The sequence below is a fragment of the Bombus huntii genome, chromosome 2 (assembly GCF_024542735.1).
Source record: "Bombus huntii isolate Logan2020A chromosome 2, iyBomHunt1.1, whole genome shotgun sequence".
In the NCBI taxonomy this organism is placed as follows: domain Eukaryota; kingdom Metazoa; phylum Arthropoda; class Insecta; order Hymenoptera; family Apidae; genus Bombus; species Bombus huntii.
The window spans coordinates 910219-937181 of record NC_066239.1 but is presented as its reverse complement, the minus strand read 5'-3'; the positions used below and the strand labels follow the sequence as shown (position 1 = coordinate 937181).

Sequence of the window (26963 nt, the reverse complement as noted above, 5' to 3'; positions counted from 1 at the left end):
CATATTTTGCATTACGAAACATATCGCGCCGAATCACAACATGGTTCGTAATGTTATGTTTTAGCGTTCACTTTCATTCACTTTTAGTTGTGAATGTATATTTTTCTTCATATGGTTGAATACATTATAAGTTCGCAAGATATAAATTAGTAATTGTTATATTTGTTATAATCGTAGAAAGAACCATTACCCTTGCGTCAGGCTTGGTTATCAATAGTTTTCTTTTGCATATGTCTCAAATATAATTTACTTAAAATTGATCTACTTATACACATCTGATTTTTAATTTTTTATCTACTTTGCACATAGCAAGTACCGGCTGTTTTGCGAATATCGTTTGATGAAATTGAATATAGCTTTTTCGAGTTTCCAATATAAAGCGAAAAAGAAAAATTGTACGTAATATTCAATTTATTGGGCGATTGACAAGCTGCAGTGACATCGCAACACATAAGAAATACGATAATGTCCTTGAGTGTTTTTTTTTGCTTTATTTAAACTTTAAACCATTTCAATGAATTATATATAATAATTATCTTGTATTTACTTCTGTATCATAATTAATAATTAATCTTTATCTTCATTATGTATAGCGGTCTCAGCTATTGTGTCCGTTTTTGTGATAACCTTTATTATCTGTCACTTCTTGTTCTTTGAAGTTCTATACTATAATACATGCACACGCGCACATCACTTTTTGTATTCTTTCAATACATATGATGTTTTCCTTTAAAAAACTGCAATTTGATTTCACTTCGCGTAGTTTTTTTTAACGAGGAAACATATATTTAAGTCTTTTTAATAGACGATAATGTACTCGATCACGGTATCGTCAACAACGTTCTTGGCTGACGCTAGTTGATACGTCTTCTACACTGGAAGCATCATCAGCTTCTTGTAAACCAGTGAAAAACGAAGTCAGCGCCATCGTCGCGACTCCATGCCATTCACGCTGGGCTGGTTCAGGACTCTTTTTCCACGTTAGGAACGCGTCGCTTGAAATTATGTTATAATCCGACAAATTTGTCATAATGTTGAACAGAGTCCCTGTAGGTAAAAATTTTTTATAATTATAACTAACTTTCTATTACAGAGAACAACATTTTATTCTTGTATGTTACCGTGTGGATATTGTAGATTGTGTAAATGAAGCTGGATTGCATAAAGACACTGCAATTCTAAAGATTCATTTGCATCGACGAATCGGCGAATTAATTGTTGTAAATTAATAAAAGCCTCACTATTTAAACACCACCTGCTATTCACTGGTTCTAATAATAATAATAAAAAAAGCACACAAACAATTATAGTCACTAAAAAATGTTAAAGAAGAAATATGATAAAATAGCAAAACGTACCCATGGACGTCTCTAAAATGGCAGTAGTTAAGATACGTATGAAGGTTGGTTCTTTGACCCGACTACCTACATGTACCTGTAATGACCAATGAATGAAGTATAACTGTTTAATATTTTGTAAAATAATATACAATTAAATTTAAAATACTTACAATTATCCACCCACAAATTTCATCGAAACTACTTTCTTTCATTAGTCTCCTAAGTTCATCATGAATTTGCTGCATTGTGGGTTGATTACTAGTTGAGCTTTTGGCACTATTATAATCACCAGTGCAGAACTCCAGGTTCTATGAACAATAACATTATTCTTAGTCCCCGTTATTTAAAAATAACATATATTAATAATTTTAGTGCCAACTTACATAATCTTTAATGATTTTGTCAACTTCTTCAAGTTCTGTATCAATTACATTACTCAACTTAAGTCCACTTTGGTCCCATTTATCTGCAATCCATTTATGTCCTTTATCTCGGGATATTTTCGATAATAATTCCCCAAGGAATTTGCCTACATATCCCCGAGTTCTTAAACTATCAAATATAGGTTTCAACTCGATTAGGGGGACTATTTCCTCTTCTATTGGATGTGCTGTAAAAAGAAAGAAATATCATAATACTAATTTTCTTTTGGAATAAATAGTATTTTTTGTCATTGTTTTCAGTCCTGTTGAGCTAAAATTCCCGCATGGAAACTCTACGGTAAAGAATAATCATCATAAATGAGTTATCTTTAAACATAAAAAGTTTTAATGTTATTTACTTACATAATATCTCTGCTAGATATAACCAAACTTTGGGTATATCGAGTACAAGATCATCAACTAATTCCAATATTTCAATGAATCTAAAAAAGGTAATTGTGATTAGTTTTACCGAAAAAACATACATTTAGAATTTTTATACTGAAATTTTTAATCAGTATCCTTTTGGCTTTGTATTTATTATTCAACACCTTTTTCTCTGCATAAATATTTCGTCATTTATAAAAAAGATTTAATTAAAAAGCGATCTTAATTAGTGCATCAAATAACATTATAGACATACACATATGTACAAAATAACTTACCCGTTTCTTAGATGTGATATAGGTAAAATTTTTTGAGTAATTAAATGCGACAAAAGATACGATATGCATTCTCTGTCGAGAGGTGACTTTTCAAGAACAAAGTTGATCAATTCACGTACGAATTTTGTTAATGTGTTATCGAAGTTCTGTTGAATTGCCAACGAAACTTTCTATAAAATAAAAAATTCCAATTATAACAGATATTTAAATGAATTGCATTTTTTAGAATAGATTTGTTAAATAAAACAGTGTGTCCACCTACTGATCACTTAAACAATTATTTATATAAATGTAGCATTATAGCTAATTTATAACACTGTTTAAGAAGACCAGAAGGAAGGTATTACATAATTTAGCACACTAATGACTCAAGCATCTCCTAGTAAAAAGCAGAGATGGATCTAAGGAGCGTGCTAATGTTAATAATCACAATATTATCAACTAAGGAAATCAATTAATACTGTGATATAATAATTTATATACACATAGAACATGAATATAGCAAAAACTCACTTCAATGATAGGATTTTTGAGATAGTCTTTCATTATTTTGTTTAACGTTTTCATAAATTCTTCTTCTGACATCTGAGGTTTATGACTGCTAGAGGTAGATTGTGTGGACGATTTTAACGATGGCGGTGGCATAGAAACGCTTTGACTCTGTGAATTGTCTAATAAAGAACTATCTCTACTCGACGACGAACTGCTTAATTGATGACTACCATTGCGTGAACTCCTACCATCTGTAATAATGAAAATATAAAATTTTCTTACATTTAAATAATATGAATAAAGTAAATGTGATATGTATTTTTTAAAATATCAGAATCCTTTTGGCTAACAACATTAAGTTCAACTTTTCAAAAATAAAAAATTTGTCATCATGCGTTTCATAATTTTTTGCTTAAAAAATCAACAAATTATTTAATTCTTTTATTATTTAACGTATCATAGACATACCATAGGAAGGTTTGTAGTCACGACCATACTCTCTTGGTCCAGTAGACCTTGATCTAAAAATAAATGAGATTATAATATTAATTATTCGGATTATTCTGTACATCCTATATGCGATTATTAAAAAAATACTCAGGATATTTTTAAAGTCATACTTCATATCAGAAACTCTAGCCTAGCAATCTATATTTCATCACACCTATTTTATTAAATATTGAGCAATAAGAAATATAATAATCATAAAAAAAAATTACTCTCTTACCCAGAGAGTTGTGGAGACGTTTTTCGTTTATCTTGATCTAAGTTCGATACATTTTCTAAGCAAGCAAATTTATTTGAATTTATTGCCTTTGAGCCACAACTCGAAGGCGTTTTCCACATATACATGTTTCTGCTTCCTAATTGTAAATCATCCATTGGAGGCTAAAATAAAAATGATGAATATTTATTTGTTATTATTCATTTTCGCTGTACCTGTGACTATAAACCTTTCATAACTATTATTGAAGTTTTAGTAATATAAATGCTTACAGGTTTATTTTTAAGCTTAGCTGTCTCAACAGAATATGGTTGCCTTGTTCTGACAACAGGTTGACTCCAACCACCATCATCAGTGGGACCAACACCACCTACATTATAATGCATTATTGATTGAATAACATACTATGTATATTTATTTATAAGCGATATAATAATGTGAACAATGAAATAAAAGTTGTCAGAATACACAATACAATCATTCTTATCAGAAACTCTAGTCTGGCAAAAAATGTGTAATATCATCACGCTGCTGTATTATGAAAGCGAGTTCTCCACTTATAAAATATCAATTTATTTATAATTTATATTTATATCTTTGTTATTAATTCAGATATTACACTGACTAAATACTTACGATTCCTTTTTCTATCACTAGTACGTTCATCTTTTCGAGGTGTACTCAAAGGAGTATTATTCAATTGGCTATCTAATCTTTCAGAATCAGCTTCCTTTTGAATTTGATCTATTGTTTTAGGATTACTATCATCTCTCCTTGGAATCCAGCTATTTGCTCTTAAATCTATTACATCTTGCAGCATAAAACGAATTCTAGAGCTAATTTTTCCATGCCCCCGTCGTGCAACGATATCTTGCATTTTATTGAAATAATCTTGCATTTCCTAATAAAAAGGGAATAAATTATTATCTTTTCAGTATCGAACTGAATGCTTTTTATTAATTATAATAAAAAACAAAGTTACTTCTGCAGACACTTTTGACTCTAAATCTTTTCCGACTGTTGTTAACAACTTGCATAAACATTCAAGACTATCTTCATCACTCTGAATTAACAACTCCTTTGTGCAACGATGCATGATTTTAGTTGTCAACATGCCTTGTTTATACAATTCACCAATGAATCTGCAGAACAAAAAGTAAGAAATGTAGCATAAAAAATACAAAATATGTCAACAAAAATTATAATGTACATTACATTATGTATATCTATACATTGAGAGGTAATGTAATGCTTTTACAAGATAACTACATATTTTACGTTACATTTATGTTACTTTACCGTATATTTCCTACTGATTTTATACGTGTTTTTCGTTCTTCATCTTCAAATTGCAATTGTAAATCTTTTTTCTTCTCCTAATTTTAAATATAAAACAATTTGATGATAATGAAAATATAAAAATATATAATACAATACAATACAGAAATATTTATTGATTGGACTTACAGGATCAGTACATTCTTCTATTTCTTTAAGCTTAGCAGCTCTTGCCACCTCGTTTACTGGATTTCTTTCGAATTCCTTTTGGCACCGATTAATAATGAGCTTTTTGAAGGTATACGAGCATTCTTGTTTGTCCGAATTTTTATCTGAACCTGAGACTTCCATTACAGCAAGTTCTTTGCACATTAATGCATATGCTACAGAAAAGCTTGGTTCATCCACAGCCTAAAATTTAATAAATTAAATTATACATAACTAAGAATTATATAATTATTGCAGACATACAATAAATAGATTTACCTTCTCGAAGACTAAATTGATCACGCCCTGCAGTCGTTCCGGAGTGTCGATGGTTAATGTACGAACCTGATCGACTAAGGTATTGAATTTCTGTGGTGTGAGTTTATTTAGTACACTTCTAACTCTCTTGTAAAGAGCTTCCGATTTAGCTTCTTCTTCGCTAAGATTCAAACTTTTCAATCTTGTTGGCCTCCATGCATTTTCAGTTTCCCTTAATTTTACGTCTTCCCTCAAGGATAAAGATACATGAATTACATTTGGCTTTGTTGGTTTAGATGATTTCCCTGGATTGCTCTTCCGATTTGGTGGTAGCTAAATAGAGATAAATACATTATATCAACATGTTAACATTCATGATGATCTAATGTACAATAAAATGCAAATATCAGAAAAAATATTCTCTATCAAGGAATTTCAGTCCACTACTTTTCATTTATAATACATCACTTACTAATCATTCCAACTCCACCTATTTCAACTTTACCAACTTACCGCTCGGTTATTTGCGTTTAACGGTTTTATGAATCCAGGGAATAAAACATCATGTCTATTGATATTTGTATCTTTAAATAACCTAAGTTCAACATTATTCCTTGCCTATAAGAATTATTGTTTTATATATCATATGTATTTACAATAATAATAGGAAATAGGAATAATCATTTTTATACAATACCTTTGAACTATCTTTCAAAACAACGTCTAAATCTGGTAAATTAGACGGTTTGATTTTGCTATTGGGATCATCCTGTAGTTTTATTAAAAACTCACGATCATAAATCTTTTTACCGCTTTTATTTATAGGGCTCCACTGGTCCTCCTTATATTTATATTTCAATTGTATTTGATTTGTAACCGATGTGATTTCAGTTTGAACCGGAGCTTCGCTTTCGGTTGTTTTTTCAATAACCGGAGATGTTTGCGGCTTATCTTCGTTAACCGTTCGAATAAATGACACCTTCGAATTTTCTTCATTCTTTTGTGCTACTATTGCTTGTACATCGGACTCTTCTTTCACTTTCACATGATCAACAACATCATTAGGAACTGATTTTGATTGCATATTACATGCGTTTGATGTTTTATTATCCTCGATCTTAGGGGAAGATTCCTTTATAGTTTCTTTGTTGCTTGGCAGTTTTTCTATAGCAGGTGTTTCTATGAGAAAACTTTGTTTTAGGCTATCTGGTGACACGGGTGTTTGTTTCTCCGCCCTTTCCTTTATATGATCGGAACTAGTTTCCTTCTCTTTTTTTGGTTCGTAATTATCTTTATCCTTATTATCTTTTATAATTTCACGATTTCCTTCCTTATTACTGTCCTTCGGTGTTAAAGGATCTTTGTTGTCTTGTTTTATTTCAGGTTTTGCCGGAGGTACCGTGTTTACGAAAGCATCCATATCTGTACCTTCTTTCTCCGCTCCTTTCCGATTAAGTTCACGGGGTTTGAGCCTGTTTTTACTCTTCTGCTTCTGCATAGCTTTACCTGACAAACAGAAAAATCATATTACATATAATAATTAGATTACTAAAACTTATCTAAAACTTTATATAATACTAGATTTTAACGAAAGTTATTCGCACAATGCGTGAATCGTAAATAGTCATCAAAAGTATTATTACATTGATATCACTACCGAGAGATGCAGCTGTAAAGAAAAGTGAGTATTTCGGCTACAAGCCAAGGATAATTATAGTCTCGGATCACAGTACATTTCGTAGTGTGACATTTCACTTTTTTATTAATGTATACAGAAATTTATGAATGTTAGAGGAGAAAAAATTAATGATTTGCATTAGCACATCATCTTATCATACCTTCACAAAGAAGTAAGAAAGAGAAAGATGGTTCGTTATTCTCGAAATAATATTGTTAAAAATAAGTGTATTTACTCGTACAAGAACTAAATATATTCGATGATACTACATCCTTTAAGTAAATAATTTAAAAGCAAAGATTTTAATGCATTAAAATCAGTAAATTGCATTATACATGTAATATATTGGAACTTTTCTAAAATCTACCAATTCTAAAATCAACCAAAATTTGTAAGTTTTTGAGTGATTACAGAAATAAAAAAATAAAAACTGATTCACCCAATTTTTTGAAAATTTCTTAATTTCGAGACTAAAATACACGATTAGTGTTTAATGTTTCGAGAAATTGATCGGTTTGACTTCTATATGGCTCATATATGGAGCATTTCTGTAACATTCGAAATAGAAGTACGAAAATGAGGGTGAAAGTAGCGAACTAGTCTCTTTTAACATGTGTTATCACACACTCACTTCACGTTTTATATTAATATATAATTAAATATGTACCATGGTCTCTGGAGCCCCGACGATTACTTCTTGATCGGGAGCTGGTGCTGACACGAGCGTTACCATTAACTTTGCGGTCACTCATTTTCACGATTATCAATAATCAAAGATATACTGTTATTTACGCATGTTTAAGCCATAATGTGTGCCTGTCCATGCCATATTACAAGCATATTACATATTATTGCAAATCACATTCTTGCAACATAAAACTCTTTGTGCGGCTCGAGTTTCAACAGCTTGTATGCTACTGCTGCACTGAATCAGTATTTATTTATAAATCTGCCAAAAGCTTGCCAAAACTGGGGTAGATGGATCCATGATCACACGCGTAACAACGAGCAACCGTGCACAACGCATTTTAAATTCCTTTTTTACTCTTTTCACAGCGGGAGATAGAGCACAGAAGAAAGTCAAGATTACAGTACAATAGTAACGGAATTCTCTGAATAACAGCAAATAAAAAATACAGGTACAATTGAATTCTCAATGAAAAGATCGACGTATACAGATTTTTCGGTCCGATTTATTCAAAAAACTGTAGTAACACTTCGAAAATTCCCTTGGAAGCTCTTCTTACACGACTTTCACGCATCTATTTTAACCTGAGAACTGGTGCAAACCGACAGGCACGACATAGGATTTCTTAAATTAGTTCTGTTCGCCGGTTGCGCGTCGGAGCAAGCGCATTAGTGACTTTCCTAATACCTAACCTGACATACGAACTGCTTTAGCCGAAATGTATCGAAAGTAGAATTTCTACATCTTTCATTGGAAGATGCGTTAATAGTCTCAACGGTAAAACTTATATTATGATCAATTTCATATTTGCTATTATCCATAATTTTTCATTTCTTTGACTAACCGTAAATACAAAAACTCTAATGGAGCTGAATGATTGTTGGAGTGAGTGTTATATTATAAAAAGTTACACGTTGATCATCGCAAACGAATAAATATAAATTTAGGCAGAAAACTATGCACGAATTATGTTATTAATATTCCGATAAAGCTTTTAAAATAACTGTTTGACAGAAGAAATTAAATTAGTTGACTATGCAGTAAAATGATAATCTTTCGATAGAAATTTTAATGAATAATTCTTAATACAGGAATAGTTCGTAACTTGACAAACTTATTCAGTACAACTCAACACCTTTCTATTTTCCAGCTTTATAATACTAAATAGACAATTCCGTTTAGAAATAAAATTTTTCTATGCGTGTATACATAGAGAATTGTGTGCATATGCACAACAAAGAAAAACAAAATCAAATAAGATACCTGAGTAATAAAAGAAAGCAAAATAAAGACAATATTTTATTATTTTGGAATAATCATTTAAAATTATTCCTATGTACAATTCTTTAGCAACAACTTTTAAAAAAAGTATTTTACTATAAGATAGCAGTTAATTTGATGCATGAAAGTAGCTTGAGTAAGATTTTATAAAAGCAGGTCGAGGTAACAATATCTAAAAAGAACGCTGAATGATCATTAAAGGTATACACGAAATTTGTTTCATTTTATTATTCATCAAATTTACCGAATCGGATATTTGAACAATGTACATACCTTATATTAGTTCAGAAACATAACAAAATTATAGGTAATACCGAATATGAAATTGACCATAACATATGCATCTGGGCAGAAATTGGAAATGTTAATTGGAATTAAAAATTCGAGACGATACTTCAAAGACGACACTTTCACGATTTCATTTGTATAATTTTTAAGAATCAGAATTATAATAAAAAATTATGCAATTTATATTTAACATTGAAAATATGCAATTTATTGCTACTATAGCAGGTAAATAGTAACTTTTATATTGATAGAATTAAGAAAATTTTCCAATTTATTGTATATCGTCATTCAATTTGTTCACAAAATTAGCATAGCATCATGTATTAATTTATTGAATTTTATCGTATGGGAAATATATACAATTCATACGACCATTTTTTCTAACCAGTGGGAACCTTTCACCGGATTGGTGAACGCTCAAGGTTGCCACTGACGCCGAAAGTCTTAAGATATTTTTTGCACACGCACGACGCGTGCTCTTGTGAAACGGCATTAAGAGACCTTCAAACCATGCATGTAGCTCGCCATACATGCGTGGCCGTGACCTCATGCGACTTAATGACCGAACAGTAATACAATTTTCACTATCACATATCCAAAAATGGTGCTACTTCACTTCGACACATGAAACAAACAATTTTTATGAAGTGAAATGAGTAATAAAAGTATCAATGAAAGAGAAATAATCTTGTACTGAATTAGTATTTTATGTTTAATTCCACGCTATAATATTAATCTAGATATCTAGTAAAAAATAGTCATCCATAAATAAAGTAGTGGTGACACACCCAATAATTTCCCCGTAGTTATGTCTATTTCTAAATGACCAAATGTGTATTTTTCTTCCTCTGCTACTGTCTCTAACCAATACTAGACATTTTTCAATTTTTCTTACGAAATAGTATCAATGAACAAATATATTTAAAAATTAATCAAAATTTTTCTGCTCATGCGGTATGAGAAATACTTAAGAGGTTACTTTAGAATGATTTACTTTACGTTATTCTTATTAAACATAATGAAATTATTCACGTGCGGTAAAAAAAATATCTGAATAACAGAAAGAAAATGAACAAATTCAAAAATTCAATGATTTCAGTTATCATACATAGAAACTGATGATCAAATATGGAGTAGTTCTCTTTTGTAACGGCTCACAAAATGGCTACGCAAGCAGTTACGTAGAAACATAAAACTACTGTTAATAATACTGTGTAGAAAATACTTGTATTCTGTAAAATAAGCATTATATATTAACCAATTTTTAATATATGCAAGCCTATAAATTTAAGTAACGGATAAAAAGCAAAATGCTTGAATATTAAATCATTTCAGAAACACGTGTTTAAAGCGTAATGGACGAAATTTAACTATAGATTCCAAATTACAGGGATTTTCATAAACTAAATACTTCAATTCCCTCTTGTAATAAATGTCCTTTTTAACTTTTAACCTTACTAAATAATAATGATTTTAAACCTCTTAAAATATGATATTCACTATGTGTCTCGTCAGGTCAAAAGCAGCCATATTTGAACACAACTGATGCTTCGAAATATATTTTCCACGATTTAAGATTTACTTTCTTTTTAAAGAATAAATATATAACTTGGGAGAAAACTACGAAAAACGTTAAACCAATTACAAATATGTAAGTATAAAAAAGTATTAGATGTTATAATGGAGCTCACATTTGAGAAAGTTTGTGAATACAAGATGTCGGAACCACGTTGCGAAAAGCAGGTATTATATTGCAACTATATCTATTAACTTGATAAATTGTTCTAAGGCCAAACCAAAATAATTTATACATACATTTTGTATCAAGATATTCCTCTGCCGTGGTCGTTGCATCCGCTTGATCACTTTGTCACAGTAACAATAATATAAAATAAAAAAGTAAAAAAAGAATGCAATAAGACCTGTATCCTTTAAAGCCAGTACACATAAGGACTTTCAGATAGAAACGCGTAAATTTTTATAAGGAAAAGAAAAACGATGCGTGTAAAGGGCGCTCGTTACAATTAAATAAAGGATTACGTGTATAAATTCTACAGAATATCGCAAGATAAAAAGAAACCTTATATAGGAACGGAATATAGTAAAGACGCAAATACATTAAGCGTATTCGTTACGTTATGAAGTATGCAAGCTCAAAGATGAGTAACCTTTTAAGTAGTATGAATGTAAATATAGAATTATGTATAACTACGAATATACAATTGTTGATTAAAAAATAATAATTATAAAAGGAAAAGGGAAATGGGAAAAACGGAGTAAAAAATACAGCTGGCTAGCACAGCACGTGCTGGCTACTGGAGGAACCTCCGTTGTTCGACGAGGAAACAAGTCGGGAACCTCCCTCCAGCAACACAATCGCCGATGTTCGTGTACCTTCGGTACATTTCGCGCCTTTTCGTCGTATGATGTCACAGTTTGGTTCGAAGCTCCCTTGGGAGTGTTATATATACCTTGCATTTCAATCATTGAAAAAAGATCCGTTCACATTAGAAACACGCATTCCAATAAATTACATGATGTATGCTACACTTTGTTCATAATATTCTCAAATTTTTAAAAATTACTAGAAATAATCAAATTTGTAACTTGTATAATGCAATTTTGTTGAAATGATTGAATTTAATTTAATGTGATTAAGAATAAAAATTTTAATCTCATGGACAATGTATTTGTCGTCACTATAGTCCTTTCATTCCATGTATTTAAAACGTATTTTTCCCCAAGAAATAAGAATTCACGTAATAAAATTATGGTTTGACAAATACACGAAAAACTATTTTGCTCGATTTTCCTCCGTACAAGTAATGAAAATTTAACCTTCTTTTCGTCCCCATTTTTAAAAAATATCTATAATGGAACTAATTTGACATCTCTGTACTTTTATTCCACTTTGCAATATAAATTAATGTTTTATAATAGACCTACTTTAAGAAATAATAGTTTCCATTTAGATCATTATTACGAACTAAATATTTTTGTTTTAAGAAATTTTTGTCTTATAGTATTATTCGATCGTTTCAATTATAAATTTGAGATGTATGCTTCACTTGCTTGAATGTTCGAATATCTTTCAACTTCAATAATGTTATTACTTAAATGTGCCATATTAAATTTCATGAAAAAGTATCACCTTGCATAATCTATTTTGAGAAACATTTAGTGTATCGTTTAATGCAAACTTCTTTGTATACGTGCAAAAATAATCTATGTATATTGAATGTATATTGAATGCTTTAATGTACATTGAAATGAATACGAAATTAATGTATTATTTAAAATAAAATTTGCGTCACAATTGCGAAGTTTAAGTTGAATGCAAGCAGAAGCAATTATAAAACTTTTAGGTTAGAATCAAAGTAAATCGTATTGTAACATCACAGTAATATCCAACAACCCTTCTCTTTAACAATATTTTTAAATAACATAACCACACGACATTTCATTCATAGGTGCTTTACATTTTGTAAAAAAGAATGAAAAGTTTCAAAATATTTAAACCTATTTCCACGTATGTAACTGAAGAAATACGTTTCCTTTACACATGAGATACATACGTTTTAAGTATGCCTATTTAACATTACCGAATTACTAGTTCATAACAATTAACATGTAAACTTATGGACAATGATGATTATCGAAGCTATCACAGAAGCAAAGTTCAAATTATAGTGATACGAGAAAAACGGAGGGAAACTATGTAGATATATCAGAAATCTTAATCTATAACTCTAATTTGTATATGTATATGAAAATATTGTATTTTCTCGAAAAATCATTATTGCAATATATGAGTGTAGGATACATATAGAAAATGATTAACGATCATGAGTATAACTATCAATAATATTGTAAATCAAATAAGAAATGTCTATACAAAAACATAAATCAATTATTTGTAAGAAAAATGTAAACTAAGCAATAATGTATATGTTCATATACTAAGAATATTTTGAATAAAAAAGAAAAAAATAAAGAAATATTTTCCATAAAATGTTAGATAACATACCTCACATAAATTAAAAAATAGCAATATAAAATCATAAAAAATTTACATTTTTTAAACTTTTTCTCTTACATAGATAAAACATGTTATCTGCATTTTAAATGCCTTTTTTATATAATATTGCTCAAATATCAACCAAAAAATTTAAATATAATAATAAATGCAATATAATATCCCTTACTTGATCATTATTATTGCAATATCATATATTACTCTAACTACATTATCATGAATTATGTATTACGATAGCAAACAGAAAAATAACTGATAAAACAAATGAAAACTTGGAAGTTTGCAAAAACTTACCATCAGATGATTTTTGTTGTTGAATTTCAGTTCGAACAGGATCGGATTCCGGTTTATCACCAGACGCATCTCCATTGCTTTTCAAGTGATGATCTGTTTGATTATGAGCAGGTGTAGGAGTAGTACCTCTAGAACTAAGACTCTTTTCCCTTGTCTTTTTATCTTTTTGTTCTTTGGCACTCGAAGGCAACTCAGTTGCAGCAGCAGAAATAGTAGCAGTAGCAGTAGATTGATTGTGGGTGTGAGTCTGAGATTTTCTTCTAGGCGGTGAACTCGATGAATTTTTATTGGATAAATTTGGGAACGGTTCTCTGGCAGGAACAGGGTTAGCATTTGGGGCAGTGGTGGACGGTTTAGGGGCCTCCGGAACGTTCGTACTTGGTATAGTCACAATGGGAACCGATGTCTGTGTTACGATAGATGTCGCACTCGTACTCTTCACTTCAACTTCAGTTACAATCATTGCGGGTAACTGCGCAGAAATATCATCCTTGTTTACGTTACGCGATATAGCTAATGGTAGTTCCTCGATGACTCCACTTTTCGAATCGCTTCGAGGTTGAAATTCCTTCACAGGAATTTGTAATGGTTTCGACTCTGTTTTCATTGCACAAGAGTCTATTTGAGACACGTTACTAGTGGTACCTAACGATTGACTACATAACGCGGTTACGTTAGGTACATTTTGTGTTGTAGGTGAACTGGTACTACACTGATTATTCACATCATTAGTAGAATTTGTTTGAGAATTAGATAAACTTTGTGTTACATTTTGAGATGTAGATGTGTTTGGTACACAAGTCGGTACCGTTGAGTCGGAATTGGACTCTTCGGTCGCGACTTTCACAAGTGTTTTTGCAACCCGGGCTGCAAAGTCGGCTTGCACTTCGACGTCATTATTCTGTAACAATCACCAATTCTGCGTGATAGACAATGATACATAGCAATCGGATAAAGATTATGTTTGACAACTAAAAACTGGCTCCAAACTTAAATCATAGGACGAGAAATAAAACCAAATGTACTAAACGAAATAAAAGAAACATTCAATATATTTTATACCTCTGTAACCCCTCAGCCATGGTTTGCAAACTATAAGCAGAATTACAAAAAACTGTATGTAAATAATGTATCTACATAATAATATACCTAATCCAGATAAAAATTAATTCTATTCTTATAAGAGTTAACTGCAATTAAGCTAAGTGGCTTAATCAATTCATTCAAATTTTGTATATCGACGTAAATTTAGTACTACTAAAATTCTATCATAAATGCAAAATCTAGTAGTAGGAGTAACATAGAAAGAGTAATAAAAATTTGCATACAATATTCTAATCGTCCGAAATAAAAATATCTTAAAAATACTTCAATGATCATGGCTTTTGGGTACAGATATTAATAATGTAAGCAACTGACTATAAGAGTATAATAAAACATCACATTCATTCTAAAAGTTATTATAATATTGGTGTAAATATAAAAATTAGAATACCAGAATTTGCGTTTTATTTATATTTAATTTGATTTTTCTTCTTCTAAATACAAAGCTCTTATAGTCAATTGTTAGTGTATTAATATAATAATATTACTCACTTGTGGCTGAGGTGTATCACGATTGCTGGATTCACCACTTTGAATAGTTTCATTATCTTTGTAAATCTCATGACTTATATTTTTACCAGTCGTCGGATCTACGATATCAGTAATAGCATTTTGTCCTCTTGGTTTCCGAGATTTTGTCGTACTATTTGACGCACTTGTTGCACCACCATTATGACCTGAGTACATATCTTTAAATAACAAAATACATGATTCACAATATATACAAAGACCTAATTGATTAATCAATTAATGTTGAATTATTCAAATAGTAATATTTGTTATTAGCATCTTCAGGTTTGTATATACTACAAGCTCGTGTGAGCTTGTGAAATCTACCTAAATCTCTACCTGAATTTCTACCTGAATCTCTACCTGAATCTCTACCTGAATCTCTACCTGAATTTATCAGAAAATCTCTAAACTTAACAGGTTTTAAAAGTTTGAAGTTGCGATTTGAATCCCTGAGTCATAAATAAAATTCCCTGCACTTTTTCCCTTTCTTTCATGTATTTTTCGTTGAATCATGAGGCATTTACCCTTCATAGAGATCACCCTTCATAAATATTCTATATAATAGCGGTAAGTGTTCGGAGAAGTTTAGTTCTTAAGTAAAATAAAATAAAATAGTGATTATTGTTGGAATTGGGGTTTCCCAAATTTGAGATACAATACTTCTTTGCAAATGTTGAACTATCATAATTTTTATAACAGTTTCAATGTTTTAAATGAAATTGAATATTATGTATATATAGACAAATACATATATATGTGTAAGGATTTTGAAATGTAAGGAATTTATGTATGATTGTTCTTAATTTATATAATTTTGATTCTATACATTTTACCAAATACTATTTATTTTATTACATTATATCGTTTTCTCTCCAAAAAATCTACTTCTTGGAAATTACCATTAACACAACCTAACAATCTAGATAATGCAGTTTATATTGAAATATGTTATGTTCATTTTGCAACTCACCAGTCTGAGAAAGAGATATACCCATGGGGGGTAAAGGCTGAGCTTGTTGCGTAGGTTGCTGCAGTGTACCTTGTGGTACTACTGGGGCTCCTTGGGCACCGGCCAGCGGGCCTGCAACATGTTGAGCCCCACCAGTGACAGCGCTTGCACCTGCTCTACTTAAACTTAGTGGTGTATTTGGTTGGCCTGTAGGCCAGTAATCTATAAAGGAACATATAATACTGATTAAATTTATTTTCGATCTTTACAGTTTTGTGTTACTTACAAGGTTGAGGAGTTGGTGCAGGTGCACCATATCCAAACATGCTTTGTGTTAAAATTGCATTATGTTGAAATGGTTGGAAATAAGATTGATTTTGATGCGTTGGATGTCTTTGGGGTGGAGCGCCAAACTAAAATTATAAAATATTTATTACATTTATAGTCATTATCAATAAAAATGATGAATATGATAGCATTTTACAAGCAAGTAATGATATGTTTGGAAGAAAAGAGAATAATGTTTAATTGCAAAATAACACTTAAATACAATAACTTTTGTCAGAAACTATTCTTTTGATGACACAAATGAAATGAATGATGCATGACGATAAATATATAAAATCAACAGTACTTAACTACTACCTGAAGGGGCATTTGATTGTTCATTGTGTATAAGGATTGCTGATGGGGGATCTGATGTGGTACTTGGTATATTGCTCCAGTTTGAACTGGCAAACCACTTGTATGATAAATTGCAGTTGGTTGACCTCCACTTCCACCAACTCCAGACATTCCAACTACTTGTGCACTAGTACCCCCTTGACCCCCTCTATGATTGATGCCTCTTGGCTGTTGTGGCCTAGGACCCTGGTAATAACCCTGAAATTGATAATGCAATTAATAAGTAAAATTTATAAATTGATGTGCATTTATATATAGAATTAATATCAAATTGATCGCTTACAATATATTATACTACAAATACATAAATAAAATTTACAATATATTTTAAATATTTCTAATACTTTTTATAAACATTAATATGAAATATATAAATTCATATAGTTAATACACGATAATGAAAGTTCTTATAAACAACCGTTTTTTCTTAACAATTTCCTCTTACTTGGGATGATGGCCTTGTTTGCGTTGGCCCATATACTTGAGATAGAGGCTGTGGTTGCGGTTGCATATGGGCCTGTTTTCCCATTTCCTGCGGTGATGGAGTATGTACAGGAGGTGTCGTAGTTGGAGCCGGACCTTGCGGCGGTTGTGATTGTACCCCCGGTGCAGGGGTTTGTGGTGGTGCTTGCCCTCCAGCAGGACCTCCTGGTGGAATACCTGCTGCTGATTGTCCAATGGACTGTAAGCCACCGAGTGGTGGAGGTCCTCTGCCCCCAGGTACTCCTACACTACCCCCTCCCCCACCCACCTGGCCCCCTGGTTGGGTGCCGTAATTTTGACCAGACACATGAAAATCTGATCCTGAAATTCAAAACAAAAAAGATATTAGACATTAGGCTTGAAATATCTGAAAAATTTAAATGTAAATAATTGAATTTTATAGATAAATAATATAAATAGACATTAAAATTATCTCTAACAATGTTATCGCTATATTATAGCTTGTATTTTCATATATACATCTAGAAATGTTTAAATGCTTCATGCATTTTCATATTTATGTTGTTATACTAATTGTTTTAAGGGAAAACAAAATTTAACTATTACCATATGTGTAAAAATCAAACTTAATTTCCTTCAAATAAAAATCAAGATTTATGTTTGCGACTCTTTTATGACGATCACAAATAGATGATTTAACATATATCTGTCAAATACTTTATATTGTACTGTAAAATCAAAGCATTTATTTATACAATGTGAAACATATTTCTGAAAAACTATCTAGGTATATAAAGCAGACATTAATTTCCTGTTAATGAGAATCTATTGTTTCGACAATCTTACCGACTTTACGAAAACTTTCATATATGAAATGCAATGGGTTCCTTACATGCATTATTATTATACGGGATTATTATGCATAATTAATATACGGGAACAAAAAATAAACAATGTAATTGTTTAAACAAACAATGTAAATGTACAATAAAAAATGTAACAAGAACTTCATTTTATCATTTAGCTATTAAATATATATATCTGGATTCGTAATATAAACTAGAAAAAAGAAAAGAAAAGAAAATAGATAATTATACACTCAAGTTTGCATATGCGCGATATTATCCTACCATAATATGTTCGCCATTCTGTCGTTAAATGAATTACTCGTGAAAGCGATTATGCGTGGAATTGCATGACATCGCTTGACATGTCGTCGTTGTCGTTATCGTCTAAGAGATACAGTATGATTGATTATGCATATGTATTATCAAAACATCGAATGGATTACATTTATTATCCCTAAACGACTCTATATACTTACAATAAGTATTACGCATAAGGTACATGCATTTTCACAAAAACATGGAAAAACTTTATCACCACATGCTACGACTTTATGACGAGAAAATACGTTAAGGACATAGAGAGATAAATGAAGGAAAAATATGGATATTTGAGCGCTCACCGTTGAAAATCGAAACAAAGCTGGTTATCGTGTTTTGTCACGGAAATACTATGTTTATTCGTACAAGCGAATTTTTTATAATGAAAGAACAATGAAGTGACAACAAGGCTGAAACGTGAGCAAAGAAACCGAGAAGACGGCCTCGCGAACGGCCATCTTTGCACATGTGGACAGGGCTCGAAGCAGTGCTGCTATCTGTAGTCCCGTGAGTACATTGATTGCTACGAAAGGGGGGCGAGGCCGAACTCCATCACCAGGATCGTATTAACTACCGCACCGTGAAAACACACAAATTAAATGTATCCATAATATAATAGCAAAGAAATTCAGAACTTTATGTCGTACATATTGGACTCATTTGTAGCGAAAAAGTTGTAGTGAGTAATGTATCGACCATATTTTAATAAAGTAAGTTCATTAATTTATCGTCCTTTAATAGAATGAAAAGAGAGTTGTATCTTTCTTTTTTATATCACTTACTGCAAATTACTTTTTTAAAAGATTAGAAGGCGTTTCACATTGAACTGTAATACGGTTGTTTTATTTTCGGTAGTAGTTTATGTATATTCGAGTAAGCTCTATCGTATATTATTTTATACATAAAATGTTTATTTATGTAACATGCGAGTTAAAAATAATTTTTGTCATATTCTCTAACATCATACACTCATATTGAAAAAATTGTAGAGTTGATAATCTTATTTATTCATAAAAATATTGATAAATAGATATGTACGTATTCCCGCAAGGTTAATATATATATATATAATATATATATATATATATATATATATATATTATATATATATATATATATATATATATATATATATATATATATATATATATATATATATATTAACAGAGTGAAAGAACATGGCCTGAAAAATAATCCAGAATGCAATACGTCATTTCCGGTGCCGATTCCTTCTCTCTCTCCTCTCATTCGCGCGCGCACGCACACGTACCGACGCTTTCCTCTCCCCCTCACTCTACATACATACACACACACATACACGCGCGCGCGCGCGCACTAAATTTGATTTTCCCTATTCAGCCAAACGAGATGAATTGAACAAAATTCGGAAAATTTAAATACAAGGAGAAATCAGCATTACACATAATATGATGTATATGACAAGAAAAGTGAGGTTAGAACGACCACACTTTAGCCACGTGGCTGGCCAATATAAGAATAGTAATACACTTAAACGATAATCATAAAAACGAGATCTTTTAATGTTGGAAGAATATTATCAAAAGGTAAAACATACTATCGCAATGAGTCCTCTGACTTTCGAATTTTGAGAAAACTGCTTTCAGTTCGCACTTCATCCTTTAAATATTGAACTTTATAAGTAAAATGCTGTTATTAACCTAAATAATAGATTAAGCGCAATAAGAAAAATAGCTACAGTTCGTACAAAATATCTGAAGTAATATTATATAATTCATTTTTGAAACAGCTGCTCATTCATAGTCATTATTGATATTAATACTAATATTATTGCTCAGTATTAGTTGCTATCGTATATTAGGAAATAAACTTTCTGTATCTATGGATTCAAATGTAATCTTTGAAGAGTCAGTACTGACTAAAGTAATATGATAAAAATTATAGAAATAAATATAATAGACAAATTTTTTAACTATTATAAGTATCTATAAAATATTATGCTGTAACTTTCAGCAATCAATCACGGTTCAAAAAACATTTTTCAGATTCATGAAAATAAAATATAACAATTGTAGTACAAAAATTTTCATTGATATATCATTGTACATATAAATGCATGTTATTTTATTAATTTACTAGAAGCTATTAATAACAGTATATGTATATTTATTCAATAACATATATTTAACTTAAAGAAAAAATAATATGATAAGTAAAATAATTAATTGTACTTGAAATGAACAAAATATTGAAAATGTATAAACTTCAAAATTCTTAGAATGGCAAGAATTTCTTGATATCGTAGTACGTTGGCGTCATCACGGCGAGACATGTCATACAAGAGTGCAAGAGGAAAGAATCGAACGTACCTTCGCGACTGTATAAGGTAGAAAGCATTTTATCGATTGACCTATATCGTGAATTGTCTACAATGCCGCCCAGGGGCGCTAAGGACTAACCTAAATACTAACTACTCGATATGTATATCGATACAGTAGTCAATTGTAAATGACGAGTGATTTATTAATCAAGTCTTCTTAAATACCTGTCTTGACGGGAAGATTTTAACTATTTAAAATTTTGAAACAAAATTTATTTCACGTTAAAGAAATTTATACTGGAGTTACTAGGAATTCGATTTGATGGAATTGGATTAGTTTCACAAAACAAAACTCACATAAGAAGATATTAGCGTACACTAAATCAAAAACATGGTTTTCGTTACTATAAGTGAAAGTATCGTAAATTAATTTTTGTAATCACTATGTGGTATAAATCGAGCTTAGCCGCGTATCTACAAATAGATGCAAACGATTCGACTTCTGACAGATAGGGCACCAGGTCAAATTAACTACCTCCAGTGTGCTCGAAAATAACGGGCTTCATGTATGTACATCTCTTTCTATATATATAGATGCGCGGTGTTATACACAGAACATATATTTGTCGAGTTCTCCTTAGGGTTGGGGGCGTGTAACGAATTTTCATTTGGATTAACCATTGTTGTTATACAATATGGATGATACTTACTGGTATAAATATGATTAGTGGTGATTAGATACTCGAGATGCTAATGACAATGATCTTAGGTTCAATAACAATTTCACGGTCAACGGGATAGCAAATGCGTTTTCTTCCAAAGTCTAAGTCGAACTCAACTTACTTGTCCACAGTACAAGTAGAACTCAACTTACTCGTCCACAGTACAAGTAGAACTCAACTTACTTGTCCACAGTACAAGTAGAACTCAACTTACTCGTTCACAGTATAAGTAGAACTCAACTTACTTGTCCACAGTACACGTAGAATTCAACTAACTCGTCTACAGTACAACTAGAACTCAACTAACTCTCTCAGTCCAAGTGGAACTGCACTTGTATACTCTTCTCCGTACCTTTCTGTACCCCTCGGGTCAACTATATTTTTAAGGAGACCTATACAATTACTCCATACCTCTGTTAGGTGAAAACGTCCATCCCGTGACCGTGGCTACGTTTAGCGACCCGTTGTGTCACTTCGAACCCAAGCCTATTGTCATAAGTCTCGGGCACACATAATCGGATTAAATCCTAAACAACTATTTCTAAGTTTTATTATTTAAGTACCGCTATAATGAAAGGCCTAAACTAGAGTATTGGGGGTCTTCCCAAAAATTCCAAAAGAAAGGCCCCGACATGTCCTTTCATCTCCGACATAGTTATACGTATGCACTGGCATACGAAATAAGTAATTTAACCATTCAGATAAAAATGGAGAATCATGAAAGATTGCAAACCAATGAAAACTGTATTGAATATGTGGTTGAATGGATTTTAAAAATATTAAGGCTTAACTGGAGTAAATAATAAAAGTTGTTTGAGTAAATAAGTAAGTAAATAAATATAGTAAGTAAATAAGTAATAAAAATAAGGATAAATAAACAAATGAGGTCAGGATGCTTCCATTGGTCACGAAAATGTATGTCCATGATGGAGCAAATGAAAAAGAAATAAATGAGATTTTGCTTGGGCGAAATATGTACATGCAAATAAATGTCTAACGCGACTATAGTAAGAACATAGTACCTATTTCTAACTTGTTTACTAAGAGAAGTTCTAAGAAGATGATAAACGAACAATAAATAGACGACTATAAGACAGAAGCTAAGTACATATTTATGTCCTTATATTTTTATAGTATTATGTGAAAGAATTTTAGACCTTTCCAGCATGAAGCTTTTTTATTTAATATTTTTCAAATAGTAAAATTTGTATATTACTTGCTATCCATGATTATTAATACTTTGAATACCATGGGGGTCACCGGTGACCGGCGCACCAAGATTAGTAGAAATGCATAATTTGAACAAATGTCAATAGTTATAAAAATTTGTTATTATTACCATTGTTACTACAATGGTGTAATTAATGTAATGACGAAATTAATGCAGTATAAAACATATAAAAATAGTTCTATTTATACATGAAATATAGATCTATCTTATGTACGCCCCGGTCCTGCACCAGTGGCTGTCGAACATGCTTTTACCTTAGTGAATAATAAATAGCCCTAAGGAACATTTCAACTTGAAAGATGTTTGATGGCAATTAAGAGCTTTGAAAGTAAAGTAACAAATGCTAAATCTTGCTACGGTCCTTTAGGATTATTGCGAATCCGAATAAGTATGACCGAGGGATGGATTATAGTTTATGGTAGGTCCCGGAACCGTAACATACCTTTTGTAAGTAATATTTCAATGTTATATGTATCGCATAATAAAAAATCGTGACGCCACGGCCAAACCTTGTAAAACTGCCGTGGCATTCAACGTGTTAAATTTTAAAGTTAAAGACTTGTCTTGTCAAAAAGTGATTAAGAATGTTGAATAATAAATCGTTCACTAAATATCAAGAAAATTTTAAATAATTTAAAATCTTACGCTGTTATCTAAATCTTCTTTGATATATTCCGAGAATTTATTGTACGACGATACTCGAGTCACGAATTTGGTTAAAATTTACTGCTTAATCAGTAAATGAAAGTGTGCTAAATGTACAATTGAGCAGTAATCGACAAATAAAGGAGAGAAGGAAAATACATTTGCATTATATTTTTGCAGGTATTATAAATTAGAAGTATAACGTCGTATTCCAATTTCCAGTTTTCTACTTCGACTGGAAGGATAGTTACTGGGTGAATTCGGATTATCCGTTTTTACGCTATTTTCCTTGTTTAATGTAATGCAAAATGTTGGCCTGTTAGAGAATTCTTTTAGATTTTTTCGTTGCAAATCTTAAATGCAAAAAATGAAAAACGTAAAAAAAATGCTGAGAAATATAGATTTTATATAGAATTTTCAGAGTGACCACTATTTTATTTCTATGGTAGGGACATGTTACTTTGACTATTGTCCTAAACCTTTTTCAGATCTCTTGGCAAGGTGCACCGTAGTTAAAAAAATCAGAAACCCTTTTTCCAACCTATATGTCCCTTATTTTCTGGGGTATTAATCATCATTTCAACCGCGGTTATGGTTAAAATATTCGACTGTGAAATGTTTCTGTATGAACTTTTTTTTGTCATAGTTTCGTCCCTCACGGAAATTCAGTTTTTTATGCTAATTTTTTTCAATTGTTAGTTACCTGATGATAAACGATATTCACTTGCAAATGTTCTAAAAATACTTTAAAAGTATTTTATCATAAAATGTACATAAAAATTAGAACTCAGGACATTACATATTGTCTTCATCATAAGTCATCAATATGGCATGGAATTAATGATACAAAACAAACTTAAATTTGTATGCGAACCAACTATCAAAAAATTTCATAGAGGTTTCCTTGTCGAATACCTTAACCACTTGTTTCATTACATCGTTGAATGGACAAATGATATATTAAAACCTAAAAGATAAAAACATTTTTTTTTCAATTAATTGAAGTAGTTAATTCTTTTCACTTATAAAATGTTGAACACCGCATAATATATTCACTGTATTTAAAAAATGCAAAAATGAATGGTATTGATCACGTTTCTACTCAAAATTCCTGGACAAAATCGGTGTTTGATTTTTTAAACTGTAGTATACATTGTTAAAAAATATTTGAAAAAATTTGAGGATAATAGGCATGCTAATATGTTGTTACTGTCAAAATAGAAAAGTGGTAGCTCTAAAAACTATATAGGAAATCTATATTTTTAAGAACGCTTTTGCATTTCTTCTTTTTTAAGTTTCTAAAATACATGACCGTGTCTGCAATAACCCAGAATTTCTGAGAATTGTTGCATACAATTAAATAGAGAAAATAGGATAAAGGCGAATATTCCAAATTCAATCTAACTACTCTTTCGGCCGAGATAGAAGGCCGGAAATTGGTTTATGTTTTCTTTTGATAAGCTATAGAATGGTGCATCACCAGATGAAATCGGTTCAAGGACACTTTTGACCTCCTTATCCTGTTATATGCTCTTCCTCTTACACATATGTATATAAGTTATTCTAATTATTTTAATCTTTTATTTTTTAATTTCAACAGTTTGTATAAATTAGTGAAAAACAATTTTTAGTAAATATTAATACCAAGTAATCTATTATTAAATATGAGTAATTTGTTTTTTTAATGACGTCAATAGAAGAACTTTTGTTAGATGTTTTAAGACTGAAAATGGCATATTTTTGAATGAAGTATCCTTGTACTAAGAGAACATACATACGCTCAGGAAAAGTATAACAGTTAAACTTATAACAATTAAATAAAATTATAACAATTCAATTATCTTAATGGTTATTTGTAAAATTCAAATCAGATACTTTGAATGTTGTTACCTTATTATAAATTAAATAATTTACAAAACAATACTGCTCAATCGATACATGTAGTTAATCATTAAATTTTTAATAGACTGTTCAGTCAGATAGTTTATTACATGTGAATATTGTACAACGATCGAAATGCATATAAATATATATGTACATTGTACATATCTAAAGGTAGGATATGTATTTCGTTCGAATAATTTTTCAACCAGTTTTGTAATTTCATAAAAAAGGAAGATAATATATTCGTAATTTTGATATATTACTGCTATCAAGGAAGATATTATATGTAAAATGTCCGATATAATCTTCGTTCTCTTTATTTCGCCCTCGCTCTTCATTGATTGTTCTTGTACTTACTAGCATTTGCAGTAACGACGCGATATTGTGGCGGTGCTTGTTGATGCTGGGTTTGTTGCTGCTGTTGCTGCTGATGACTCAGATGGTTAATGTTAACTGTCAACTGATGATGGCTCAGCTGATGATTCAAGTGGGGACTCGGCGAGGGTGGTGGCTGATGGGCCGGATGCACGTGGTGATTATGACCTGGCTGTGGATTTTGTGGGTGGGGGGCCGAAAGATGATGATGGTGATGGGGCCCTCCACAATGTGGCAAGAGACAGTGCATAGGTCCTACACCTACGGCTACACCCACTGCGCCCTCCTTAGAGACGCCATATCTCGAAACCATTCTTCCTGATGTACCTTTTTCTTCTTATCCAGCGTCAAAATTATACACCGCCTTTGCCGATAAGATTGATCAAAAAAAGATTGATCAGAACAAACCGTTTCCGTCGATCCTTTTAAAAATCTTTTCAAATGACGAATTCATTAGGATTCGAACGATCGATGCTTTTACAAAAATATAATAATTAAAACTAATTCCAATCAACCAACTTTTTTACCGTTGGAGCAGTGCTATCATACGTGTTCATTCGTTTATATTCTTAAATAATATACGCGAGATCGTATAAAAACACGTTTCTCAGTTAGCTGTGTCGTAAAAATAAGTAATGTTTTTTTTGTCTCTTTGTTCTTTTTTTTTTTTTTTTTTGTTATTGTGTAGACGAGCACAAAACTACTGATAGGTTCAATACATTGAACAAACAGACAATGGTGTCAAGTGCAAAGAGCTCATCGATATTTAACCGACACTACTTTCGTTGTCCACGAATCTCTCAATCGGCAATGCTGCACCATGATGTCATCATCTACTTGATCGACAATGTAACACAAGGCTTTACGAATGGAGTTCATCTATCGTGATAGTTGAATACGCCCTGCGGTGGAAGTCACGAGAGGTTTTCTTTGAAGATACTGGCAGTATTGTTGATTCTCCTTTTTTCTTTAAATATTCATAAGGTTTCCTTTATTCATACATGTATAGTCATTTCTGACTTTCTTCTCTAATACGATATTATACTTTTTCTTTTTCTCAAGTGGAATATATCTTCAATTTCACTTATTAAGGTATTTAACGCGAACCGCGCCATAAATCATGCTTGAAAATGGAAATTCTTCAAGGCTAGGGGGAACGTAGATCAAATTCTTGAAAATTGTAAAAATTTGAAGAACGACGTAATTTCCATTGGTACGGTAATAAAAGGAATAAGATATTTCTTGACCAACATTTAATGGTATGATCGATCGATAGTCACCGAATATTCCTGCCTG

At 31.2% G+C, this 26963-nt stretch overlaps 1 protein-coding gene, 1 long non-coding RNA gene and 1 other non-coding gene across 4 annotated transcripts; 1 reads left to right on the top strand and 2 right to left on the bottom strand.

Moving 5' to 3' along the window:
• Positions 1-393: 393 nt before the first annotated feature.
• On the bottom strand, positions 394-25980 carry LOC126873648 (eukaryotic translation initiation factor 4 gamma 3-like). Of its 2 annotated transcripts, none has more exons than XM_050634730.1 (25): positions 25650-25980; positions 17347-17705; positions 16857-17099; positions 16504-16630; positions 16239-16439; positions 15248-15444; positions 13652-14552; positions 6084-6892; positions 5900-6004; positions 5408-5719; positions 5111-5332; positions 4943-5019; positions 4626-4785; positions 4280-4544; positions 3916-4013; positions 3647-3807; positions 3388-3440; positions 2941-3170; positions 2428-2597; positions 2126-2205; positions 1724-1950; positions 1511-1648; positions 1359-1434; positions 1122-1271; positions 394-1047 (listed from the first exon to the last, which is right to left on the bottom strand). In XM_050634730.1, exons 1-25 carry the CDS (start codon positions 25978-25980, stop codon positions 833-835), a joined length of 5907 nt encoding a protein of 1968 aa, XP_050490687.1. In that variant the 3' UTR covers positions 394-832. The 2 variants fall into 2 exon arrangements, with proteins under 2 accessions (XP_050490687.1, XP_050490696.1); XM_050634739.1 differs by having other exon boundaries at positions 16863-17099.
• On the bottom strand, positions 2677-2842 carry LOC126878403 (small nucleolar RNA SNORA53). Its single transcript, XR_007695667.1, has one exon. It is a non-coding gene; the product is annotated as a small nucleolar RNA SNORA53 (small nucleolar RNA).
• Positions 7822-13645, top strand: LOC126873793 (uncharacterized). The gene is made up of 4 exons (XR_007692545.1): positions 7822-9546; positions 10837-11064; positions 11150-12686; positions 12792-13645. It is a non-coding gene; the product is annotated as an uncharacterized LOC126873793 (long non-coding RNA).
• Positions 25981-26963: the final 983 nt, after the last annotated feature.